This window comes from Montipora foliosa, chromosome 5 (genome assembly GCF_036669935.1).
Source record: "Montipora foliosa isolate CH-2021 chromosome 5, ASM3666993v2, whole genome shotgun sequence".
Classification (NCBI taxonomy): domain Eukaryota; kingdom Metazoa; phylum Cnidaria; class Anthozoa; order Scleractinia; family Acroporidae; genus Montipora; species Montipora foliosa.
This window is the reverse complement of record NC_090873.1, coordinates 43,394,925-43,407,424: the sequence shown is the minus strand read 5'-3', so window position 1 is coordinate 43,407,424 and position 12,500 is coordinate 43,394,925. Positions and strand designations below refer to the sequence as shown.

At 38.6% G+C, this 12,500-nt stretch overlaps 1 protein-coding gene across 1 annotated transcript; it reads right to left on the bottom strand.

Annotated features, from left to right (window-relative positions):
• Window positions 1-5,054: 5,054 nt before the first annotated feature.
• On the bottom strand, window positions 5,055-11,428 carry LOC138002786 (uncharacterized). Its single transcript, XM_068848767.1, has 5 exons — window positions 11,334-11,428; window positions 10,683-10,912; window positions 9,759-10,399; window positions 7,851-9,257; window positions 5,055-5,327 (listed from the first exon to the last, which is right to left on the bottom strand). Exons 1-5 carry the CDS (start codon window positions 11,426-11,428, stop codon window positions 5,055-5,057), a joined length of 2,646 nt encoding a protein of 881 aa, XP_068704868.1.
• Between the last annotated feature and the right edge of the window lie 1,072 nt (window positions 11,429-12,500).

Genomic DNA, 12,500 nt, shown 5'->3' with positions numbered 1-12,500 from the left:
AACTCAGAGATTCTTTATGCCATTGATTTTTTTGTCCGCGTTGCTTTAAAATCATTGAATTGAAATCGTGATTGTCTGTTCCTTCTCAGGCTGAATTAGCAAGCATTTTGAGAAAGCTTAAAGAATTCAAGGGTCATTTCAGGTGGGTTCAGTCATTCAAGTGCTGTTTAGGAAATTAAAATAAAATTAGCTGAACCTGCGTTATTTTTCGTCGCATGTCAGCGTTTTGCTCACTTTATTTCTCATCTCCTAAGTTCCAAGCTGAACGTTATTGGAGAGTGTACCCTTGAAGAGGAATTTAAAAGAAACGTTTACGAACTCGAGGTAAGTGTTAAGTTAACGTGTATCGGTATTGAAAGGAATCAATTCATTGATTCATCTTTGACCAAAGCAAGGTTTTTACTTCGATAACTTGAAATGTGTCCGGAAAGTCCAAGATATTTTCCAACGCTTTTCACCTAAGAGGTGGAAGTGAATCAGTTCAGTGCTAGCCACCTCTTTCTCCGTCGGCACTCACAATTTGATCGTACGTATCACACGTTTCGTTGCTTTAAGTATGAGTTCTTCTTCCTTTCTTCTTTTGTTTTCACTCATCACTATCGTTGCTTATTGTTATGTGGTAGTATCATCACGTTTAACTAATGTTTACCCGTTCGCCTCAGGAACGTATTCAGGACAGTATCAACTCAGGCACTGCGGTCGAGGAAGAAGAACAGGTTAGTGTGTACTAAGGTGCAAAAAGACAGAAGCCCCTTAACTTCGTACTGGTAATCGAAAACTGAAAGTTGTGGCGATATTCCTAAAACGTCTTGTAAATTGGCATGCTTGTCATGAAATTTTTGTTAATACTGTGCCTAAGCAATATTGCCTGCATAGCGGGCGTATTTTCTGGCGAGCGAACGCAAAGATTTTGGAATTGAAGAAGAGGCAGGTCTGTCAAATGTGGAGTGTTTTCCATTTCCGGGCATTTCATTGCTGTATGATTAGCTTAAAAATATCGCGCTACATTCTCATCCAATCACAGAAATCACTTCCGACTCCCACCTACTTATTTTCCCTCTTAAAACACAGTCTCAGGGGCCCACAACAAGATTGTACTCACTTCACAGACCAAGCTGTTTTGAGACGTAATTTTTCAATAAGCTTTGACCCTGCTCAACCTGCTATTGATTTATGCAAGATTGTGATTGGTTTGAAGCTTTGGTTTCGCTGGAAAGTAAATCACGCTTAAAATTACTTGGTCTGTGAAAAAGGCGATATCGGCGAAGTTGCAGGCATATTGTTATTAGGGAGTTTAAGCGAAGACGACTGTGGGGACTTGGACTACGATAACGATAACACAGCAGCAAATGGATAAATATTTGTGTGGCAAGCCTTTCAGTGCATTTCTTTGCCGTATTCAACGACAACGTGAAATCCCAAATATTTGCGAAAGTGGTCCAAAGGAACCCTACCCAGTAAAGCGCGCATGCAACACTGCCTAAGTTATGTTTTGAAGTAAGGTTTTTGTTGACTATCTCTTTGACCTTGCTTAACTAAATTCTCAATTACCGCCATACCGCCGATGTATAATTACTTTTCATGTGATTTTTTCAATCAATTGCCTTTGGCGAGATCGACCAATGCATTGATGCCTTGTTTTTCGTTTTACACTGCTCATTCAATTCAAAATTGCTGACTATTGTTTGGTTTCTTTTTGCGCGTATTTATCTGGCGGTTAGTAGTATAGTAGTTGGGGGTATGAGCGCTTTATATAACTTAAACATTGACCTTGGAATTTGCGCTGAAAACTTGACATTGAAATTTTCGCTTTCAAAAGGAGGAGGCAGTGTGGTGCAGTGGTTAGGGCGTTGGGTTTGCATGCGGCTGCTCCAGTTCAAATCCCGTTCTAACCTCTGGCTTGAATTTGTTTCTGGTTGTCCCTGATTCAACTGCACCACGCTTTGTAAACAGCCAACTGGTTGCCTCCCGCTAGTTGGTGTTCTTAATAATGTTTTTGTTAAGTTTGAATTGTTACTTTCACCTTGTTAACAGTGGAGTGTCTGTAAACTAGCTTGATAGCTAAGTGTACTTCCAATATAAAGAAAGCATTTACATTTTACAAAACTGATCTTAAAAATACTTATAAAATATTAGAAACCATAACTACAAAAACCCCTTAGATCTGTTGTTTAGCGAACGAAGTGAGATAGAAGCAATGAATAAAACCACTAAAAAAAGTCATTAGGCGGGGGGACCGCTTGCGGTGGGATCCCATCATAAAACCGCTAGAAAAAACCCTAGCGAACTAATAAACACTTGAAAAAACCTATATTTTTACCACTTCTATAAATATTTTTATAATTACTTCAACAATTGTTTTTTACCAAAATTGTTTCTCAAATGAATTTTATTTCCAAATTGGTTTCTATTTTGGAAGTGACTTTGGAAGATACAAGCAGCGTGTTTAAATATTCACATAATCAATCAAATTGAACTCGAAAACGAAATGAAGGGTTTTCCCATGATTTTTACCAGTGAAAAGCTTTACATTTTTACTTCAAAATTTTGAAATTTTTCAGTCAAACTTTTCAAGTTTGTGAAATTATTTTGTGAAGTTGCATGCATGAAGTGTGTTTAAATATACGCATAAGCAAATGAAACAGGAAAAAATCACCATAGGGTGTCATTTACATTCAAGATAGTTTTGTCATGAAACTTTCAACCGTAATATTTAAAAAAAAAAGTTTGTTTGTACAATATCATATAATGATTTGTGAAAAATTACATGAAACAGATTTATATAAAAAGGAGTATAAAATGTGTCCTTTTTGTTGTGTCATTTTACATAATGAAGAAGATATAAAAACAGATAACGATGATAATTGTTGTGATAAAAAAGAATTAATATTAGTAGATGATTATCAAATGACATGCCAAAATTGCGGCACTGTTGATCGTTTTGTTTATGAGAATAATTACATAGACTTTTATGAAAATATGTATAAGCTGAGGAAAAAATCAGTTTATATCAGAAAATATCATATTATTAATGTTCTTAATGACATTGGCCTTTCTAATAAAAAGCCCATTCCACCATTTGTTTATAATAATGTTTTGAAAATGTTTGATAAGATAAAAATTTATTGCCCCAGATCAATGAACAACGTAAACGAATTGTTTCGGTTAAATATATTATTCACAGTTTGTTTCTTGAATGGGGGATTGATTTTGAAGTTAAAATCACTAAATCCAAAATGACTTTGCATGATTATGAGAAATATTGAAATAAGCTTTGTTTGTTGATTAAACAATGAATTGTTTGTTATATTTTACAACAAATCTGATCGATACAGAAGGGCATAGATCGATTATCATTTGATCTATAAGTCGAATTTTAGTGAAAAATGGCACCTAGTTGAATTTTACTCCTCGTAAATACGACCGCAAATCTATTAATATTATTTCATAAGTGGTGTAAACAAATTTACACATTTGTCATTTTTGGCTTCTGCGAATGTGTTCAAAATAAGACCAGAGCCTGATATTACTCCTAAAACAATAGGATTTAGGGTAATAGCTCCGAAAATTGTTCCTATAGCAACCAAAACTGTTGATCCAATTTTACTAATCTTTTATTTCTTTAATTTTATCATCTGATAGATTTTTGCTTATATGATTGAAATTAAATATTTTTTGATCAGTTGTCATTACAATATTGTGTATATTATTTTAATGAATGTATTGAATCAATATGTCGAGGTTTTCGTTTGGCACGTTGTTTATTAGTTTGACTTTAAAATGTCCGTTTTGTACTGCTAAATTCATATTTAACGTTTGTATATGTGTATTCTGATCTAATACGAAAAAATCGTTGAATGCAAATCGAAACCCATAATAAATTTGAAGGTTTAGTTTTTCATAATTTGGTTTGAAAGAATTATATATAATTTGAATTTGTTTGATTATTTAGCCACTAGGAAGTGAAACTCTTTTACTTCCATTTATAATAAACGTTTGGTCTGATAAATCGGTTATAAGATAACCGTGTAAATAATGTGATGTTTTTAAAATGTTTCCAGTCATATCAATTTGCATATGCATTGTAAATTTTTCATCAGATGATATTTCATAAGCTTTTTCCAAATCTTAAATACTAATGTCAAGATTATTTAGTGCTGCATTTTTTATACCATAACATACAAAATACATTGGTAATGATGATGGGCTATTATTGTCATAATTAGCTTTTATAGTAATATAAAGTCTTCTTTGAATTTGATTTGAAGTACCATCAGGATAAAGACTTAATATTGATATTATGTAGTAATATTCATTTGGTACTTTTGGTTGTTGCTTGTTTTGCCATAATCATGTTTAAACCTTCAAATGTGATATTCATAGAGGGAAATTCATTTGAATAAACAGCAAACCCTGTTTTTTTAAAATTAAAATTAAAAGTGTAATTATTTGAAAAGGTATCTCTTATTAATTTAAAGAGGTTGATATCAAATTTTCCTTTCTATTGTGAATTTTGATTAGACTTTTGCAAAGTAAAAGAAAATGCTTTTTTTCTAATTTTGTGAGGCATATCATCAAAATCATTATTTGAATTTACATTAGAAATACCATAATCTGCAGAAAATTCGCCAGCATTATCTGTTATCTATTTGAATACATTTTTACGATTTTCGTGTGAGCTGATATGACTCTCGTCTATGTTTTGGTCAACATATAGTTTATTTCCACTGTCATTTTTATCAGTAGGTATGGCCATATTTACAGCTTTGCACCCACGCTTTTTTGATCTGACGATCGCTTAGCTCCTCAAAGGGTTTGTGAATTTTTTTTTAGTTGCTCACTCGTGTAATTAAGGGCATATATAAGCTAAGAATTTGAGTCTTTAGATTCTTAGACGGCGCATTATTGTAAGCTGTTGCCAGTGTTTTTAGGTCGTTTGTTGCCTCTACGTTCTTTCCCAACGTCAAGGCCTCGTAAAGCTTGTCTCCAGCATTTGGGGCGATTACGCCGCATAATACCCGACAGGACATCTCAGCTGTCTTTAGACAATCGCGCTATTCGATGGCAGTTGCATCTTCCCATTTTTTTGTTAATGGGGAAGTAAGGGGTTGGAACTTTCCATGAGATAACTTATCCAAGGCTTCATTGAAAATGCCAACTGTCGTTTTGAAATCATCTGATTCTGAGCAAGAGCTCTCTCCCGACCACTGGCCTAAGTTCCACGATGGATCCTGGGCTGCACCTGGTGTGGTCTGGGCTGCACTTGGGGTGGGTTGAACGTCACCATAAAATCCACTGCTGGAGGAATTTGGGGGGGTAAACGTTCTCTGAAGCGGAGGAATTAGAAAGAAAATTAAACCGACTCCTGTACATATAAGGGCATCCCTGCAGTTTCGGTTCGAAATGTCACGGTAAGTAATCTTTCTTATGAAATATTTTAAAAGTTCTATCGCTTTGCTTGCATCCTGCTTTTAATTATATTATAACACAATGGAATTATATTCTGTCATTGTTTATTTAACAATTATTCCATGAACGTGCGTTGGATATGAATTGGCTGTAACCAGTCTCATATTGAACAAGCGCAATGGAATAATTGTTTTATTAAATTCCTTAAACTCCAAAAGTTTAGAAGTACGAAATATGAGCGAAAAAAGCGAAAAACTCCGAGCGAGATCGAAAAAACTTGATAAAGATTCGATGTTGTGTAATACCTTGTGGTCAGACAGATGCAGGCTCATCACAAAAACATTTCTGACCTTTTCACGTATTTCTAAACGTCGGAATTGATCCAAACTTTCCACAAAAACTTTTTTTTTTTGCTTTATTTAGAGAGAAATTTCGCTTTCTGGCGAAAATAATTTTAACTTAGCAACGCTTAGCGCAATCATTTGCCATATAAGGTCAAACTAAGGGATATGAGCTGTAACCGAGATTGAGTAAACCAATCAGAGCACGAGAAAGGCATTAACCGAAGTTGAGAATTTAATTTGGTTTTATCAACGGAGTTGATAATGTAAATTGGCCACCGTACAGAGATTCTAAAAGCTGACGTCTCGAGGGTTAGCCCTCCGTGAGAGCGAATCGAGGAATTATGGGTTACGCTTAGTTTATATAGTAGAGTAGGAGCTACGCTATTGGTGGTAACGTGGCAACGTGAAAAATAGGAATATATTAATTAAATGAAAAGCGTTCGTTAATACCGTGAGGATTGAGGGTGCCGATGTGGAAGATGAATTTGTGTTCCAGATTCTTGCGGCTTTCCGTCGTACCTAGATGTAGGGAAAGGCCGCAGATAGCCATATGTTTTTTGGAGAGGTTAGGGAAATTAAAATGACGATCGACTGGCTTAGATGCATCTTTGTCATTCTTCTCAACATTGCGAAGGTGTTCGTGGAATCGGTCGCCTAGTCGTCTACCTTTCTCGCCAATGTATAATTTATTGCATAACGTGCAGGTTATGCAATTAATGACATTTGCGGAGGTACATGTGAAACGATCGATGATCTTAACAGATCGCTTAGGTACCGATATCTTGCTAGTGTTAAGAATGAAAAGACAAGTTTTGCATCGTGAGCGCGCACATTTGAAAGTGCCGGGTTGCTCGTTGTTTTGAGCGCGCTTCTAACTAAAAAGTTGCCCACGTTTTTGTCGCGTTTAAATGAAATAAGTGGAGGTTGCGAAAAGATTCTACCAGTCTCGGGATCATTTTGGAGTAATTTAAAATTATTAAGAATGATACTTTTGACTGCGTGATTATGAGGATGGAAAGTGAGGGTGAATGGAATTCCGTCATTCTTATCTTTTTGTGACGTTTGTAGTGCTGACTGTCGATCAAATTGTTGGGCGCGATGATGGCCCGCTTGGACCACAGAGGCAGGATAGCCACGTTTTTCGAAGAACTGGCACATCTCCTTTGATTTCCTGGAAAAATCGGAGTCATCACTACATAGACGTCGAAGTCTAAGAAATTGCGAATAAGAAATGGAGTTCTTGACATGTGATGGATGTGACGATGAATATAACAAATAACTGTGACAATCTGTAGGTTTGTAGTGCACACTGGTACATAGCACGTTGCCACTAATCGAAACTTTGATATCTAGGAAAGCCAATGAAGTTTCCGTAAACAGCTAAGTTTACCTTAGCTGTCTCTTGTAAACAACTTGTGTATCTAGGCACTGTTGACTTTCTACTTGTTGTTGTGGCCTTAACCAAGACTCAGATAGATCCACTTTCGCTTTATGCTTTTTGCGGCAGGTGACACAGAGGTAAGGTTTACAAAGTAAATCAATGTATTAGTTAGCCAGTTAACTGATCGCGGTCACGATTTATAATAATGATTTGTGAACTTATTGTGCGCAGCTTAACATGATAATGATCAGCTGCGCATTACAACTGCATTACTTTACAAGTTAACAAAAGATAATGCATATAAAAACTAAATAATATATATGCATGCAAGTAAGAATTGAATATAAAATTGCTCACCACTATAAAGTCCTAAAAAGATAAGTCTTAATATGAGCCTTAAAACTGTTCACATTAGTAATCTCACGAAGTTTTTTTGGAAGAGAGTTCCAGAGCCTTGGCGCTGCTACCATAAAAGATCTATCACCTAACGTCTTCGATCGAACAATTGGCATAGAAAGTAAAATACTACCTGAAGATCTAAGGTTATATAAGGACGATTTAAATGTTATTAAATCGCATAGATATTTAGGAGCAAGGCCGTGAATTGCTTTGAATGTAATATGCAGTATCTTAAATTGTATCCGGGCTTTAACAGGAAGCCAATGCAGACCACGAAGAAGGGGTGACATGTGGCCAAACCTAGGGGATTTACAAACTAGCCTGGCTGAGGCATTCAAAACTCTCTGCAATTTGTTAAGCTGGTAGTTGGGCAGCCCATACAGAAGACTGTCACAATAATCAACACGAGATGTAATAAATGCATGGACAAGCATTTCCGTTGATTCTCGAGATAAATACTTACGAATGCGTTTAATATTATGCAGATGGTAAAAGGCAACACCGCATAACTTGCTAATATGAGTTGACATAGTGAGCTGCTCATCAAACCAAGAGCCTAGGTTTCTAGCTACTGTTACAGGACAAACATCAGTAGACCCAACCCTAATGCAACTGATGTTAACCTTGGCCAGCTGTTGCCTAGTACCTATAATTAAAAATTCTGTCTTATCATCGTTTAGCATAAGATTATCTGAAATCATCCAACTCCTAATGTCACAGATACAGTCAGTCATGGAATTGATGGCAAAATCAGCATCCGCAGATCGATTGGGGCTGAACGATACATACACATACAACTGTGTATCATCAGCATAGCAGTGAACTTGTGGGAGGTGGCTTTCAACGATCTGGAACAGTTTGCGTGTGTAGATAGTGAAAAGCAAGGGAACCAAACATGATCCTTGAGGAACACCTTGTTTTAAGGGAAACTGATGTGAGAGACTACCATTTACAGAAACACGATGGAACCGGTCAGAAAGATACGATTTAAGCCAGGCAAGCACATTGTCAGTTATTCCCAAATCAGACTCAAGACGATCAATCAGCTTATCATGATGTATAGTATCAAAAGCTGCACTTAAATCTAATAATACGAGCAAGGTGACATGTTGCTCGTCCATAGACATCAAAATATCATTCTTAACTTTAAGTAAGGCCGTCTCGGTGCTGTGTTGCTGTTTATACGCCGATTGAAGCTGAGAATGTAAATCATTGGCAGTCAGATGCTCCATAAACTGCTCAACCCCAGCCCTCTCCGACAATTTAGAAATATAAGAGTGGTTACTGACTGGACGGAGATTTTTGAACCCAGAGTTCAAACCAGGCTTCTTGAGAGATGGTAACACAAGCGCCTCTTTCCAGGCTTCAGCGAATCGACCGATGTCAAAAGAGAGGTTAATCAGTTTAGTGATAACTGGCAGTAGAACATCCAGCAACTTGAGAACGATGGGAGTGGGAATGGGGTCGAGTTGACAAGATTTGCCCGCTGCTTTACTAATCAACAAGCGCACTTGTTCTTGAGAGAGAGTCTTGAAACCGGTAAACCGTTCTTTCAGGCATGTAATGTCAGCAGCAGGTAGAGATGGTACAGATGATGTAGATGAATTAGCTAAAGACGCGTTTATATTCTCAATCTTCTGTGCAAAGGAATTTCCAAAATCATTGGCAAGCCGAACATTGTCAACACGAGGAAACGATGCAGTGTTAGTGTCACACAACAGGGACTTTGTAACATTAAACAGTTTTCTCTGATCAGAACTGTTTTGCTAGATATGATTGGTGTAATAATCGCAGCGAGCTTGGTTCATAAAGTATATTGCATGGTTTTTCTTCTCTTTGAAAACACTTAGATCCTGTGCATATTTAGAATAGCGCCATTTCCTCTCAGCTCTCCGCCTAGCCTTAATAGCATCCTTAATTTTGTGGTCAAACCAAGGCACACACTTCCTGTTAGCAAAAGACTTAGTTCTCAGAGGGGCATATTTATCAAGTAACGACGACAGTGTGGAGTTGTAAAAGGAGACCATCATATCCAAATCCGTGAAAACGCTGGTTCACAATTCAGACGCCATTAAATCAGCTCTGAGTGCATCCATGTCAGTAGATTTTAGCTGCCTGTGACTGATTTCCTTAGTAGCTGTACAGGGTTTCACTGAATCAAGTTGACACAGTACTGCGGCATGGTCAGAGATAAACCGATCAATCAACGGGGCAGACTTAATAACCTGATCATATTGCCTGGTGATCACCAAGTCCAGGGTGTGGCCACCCTCATGGGTAGGACCAATCACATGTTGTTTCAGGCCAAGCGACGCCAGCAAATCCAAAAATTCACAGGCATCAGAATCGTTCACATTATTAACATGGATATTAAAGTCACCCGTAATGATAAGCGGTTCTGGTGTTAGAATGATACTCTCCATGTATGAAGCAAACTCGTCAAAAAACGTTTTCAGAGACACCGGATGCAGATTAGAGTAGGGTGGACGATAGATAATTGACAACATAGCGCGAAACGAGTTGGTATTTAAGCTCCATTCCGAGAACTCGAAAGAGGTTTTCTCATCCGCATCGATTTTCGACACATCAATGTTTTCTCTGAACAGCAAACCTGTACCACCACCCTTACGGCCAGACCGATTATGGTGTAAAAACTTGTGTGTTTGAGGTGGAATAAACTCCAGTTTTGCCGCAGTGTCATTAGCAGTGAGCCATGTCTCGGTGAAAGCAAACGGATCAGCCCTTGATGTGTAGATATAATCCAAAAGGTTAGCCGCCGACTTCGATTTGACTGAGCGAACATTTACGGAACATAACACCAGGGGTGAAAATGAAGATCCTTGAACAAACAGCTGAGTCCTTTCTCCTTTCAACATAGGTTAAATTATGCAGATTCACACCTCGGCAAGACAACGGGCGTGAACGAAAAGGGAAGGATAAATTTGCATGACGTTAAATTCTTCGAATCCGACCTCCTCTACGACCTCTAAATTTAAAAATGCCACATTGCTTGAGAATAAAGACGGTTGTAAATGTAGGGAAACAGTAATGCTGTCGGTATTCAAGAAGTTGATGACGAGAATATTGTAAAGTTAACGTTGATCTTGGCAAGTCAGCCATCAAGTGATATTCAACATTTGATCGCTCACCATAATCATTCTGACTTGAATCTGGTCCCGGATTAATTTCAACATCCATAAAAATAGTAATCTCAACTGGAGGATCATGACCAGGAACAGCAAGAGTTGTATTTCCACGCTTCCCCCATTTTATAGCAGCAACTCGTAATTTGTGATGATCGTTCGGGGTAAGCAATAATCGTAACAAACCACGCTGAAATCGAACAGCGGCCAAGAAATTGACATCACGATCAGGAATCCTAATTCGTAGAATCACAGGAGAAAGTATACCGTTTAACGAATGATCCTGAGTAGTTTTTAAAGCAAACCAAAACATACTGAGGCACATAGACTGAAAGAAAACTTAGAACAATTCGAGAACTGGCAGCCATGTTGGCCCCCTCTTTCAAACTTCAAATCTCGTGTCAAATGGCATGCGAGCTGCACACGCACAGCCAATAAGTATATTTCTTTATCCTTTACTTATTCCAGGCTGTTACTAAAAGTGGGACGGGGACGTGGGACGTGGGACGTGGGGACTCGGGGACGTGGGGACGTAGGGACTTAGGGACTTAGGGACGTGGGGACGCGAGGACGCGGGGACTCGGGGACGTGAGGACGCGGGGACTCGGGGACTCGGGGAGGTGGGATGCAAGGACGTCGGAACTCGGAGACGCGTACCTGACTTTTGCGCTGAATTGACGGTCTACAAGTGTAAAATAATTTAATATGCTGGAGAGTTTGTCAGACCAGTAGTTCATGATTTCAGCGACCATGGTTCCTCCTTGCCTATTTTACCGTGAGAGCTCTGGGTACAGAATAGTTTCAACGCAGGGGGTCTTACACGTCGTGCGCAGCTATGGAGGACTTTCCTGGTAAGTAACTGAGTTTTTAAGTGAAGCTATTGTCCTCGCAGTTATGAACGCAATTTTTGCGATTGCTCCCAACGTCAGTGGCTTCATAGCTCAGTTGGTTAGAGCGTCGGACCGGTATCGCGAGGTCACGGGTTCAAACCCCGTTGAAGTCCTGAATTTGTCAGGCTTCTTTACGCAATTGCAAAAATTGCGTTTATAACTGCAAGGATAATAGCTTCACTTGAAAACTCAATTACTTACCAGGAAAGTCCTCCATGGCTGTCCACGACGTTTAAGACCCCCTGCCTTAAAAATATTCTGTACCCAGAGCTCTCACGGAAGAATAGACAAGAGGGAACCATGGACGCTGGAAATCATCAGCTACTGGTCTGACAAACTCTCCAGCATATTAGATTAGTTTACACTTGACCGTCAAAAATTGTATTTTACCAATTCAACGCAAAAGTCAGGTGTTATTTGTTTATCACGTCCTCGAATCCCCGAGTTCCGACGTCCTCGCGTCCCCGAGTCCCCACGTCCCCGCGTCCCCATGCCCCCGCGTCCTCACGTCTTCAAGTCCCCGAGTCCCCGTCCCACTTTTAGTCACAGCCCTTATTCCATTTTTTGGAGTGGGAATAAACTTAAATCTCTAATTTGGACTTCATTTTTTTTAGAATTTAGATGAAGGTAAACAAAAGGAGCTGATATCAGCAAAGTAAATAGACCGTGCTAGAGAGTGGCCCCATCGGGAACAACGATTAACTCATCACCCTGGAGCAAGTCTGCAATTGGCTCGAGTATGACATCATACAAAGGTTGTAAAGAGTTAACAGATGATGAACATGGTAGAACTGTTTCCTCACTAGGTGTTCTGCTGCAAGACAGGTCACTGCGTAGTGAATCCAAAGAACGATTCTCGCATCTGACATCCACCGCTTCATCCACTTGCCATTTCGTTTTGTCGAGAGTTGATGTTGCTGTCCTTTCTTAGCAT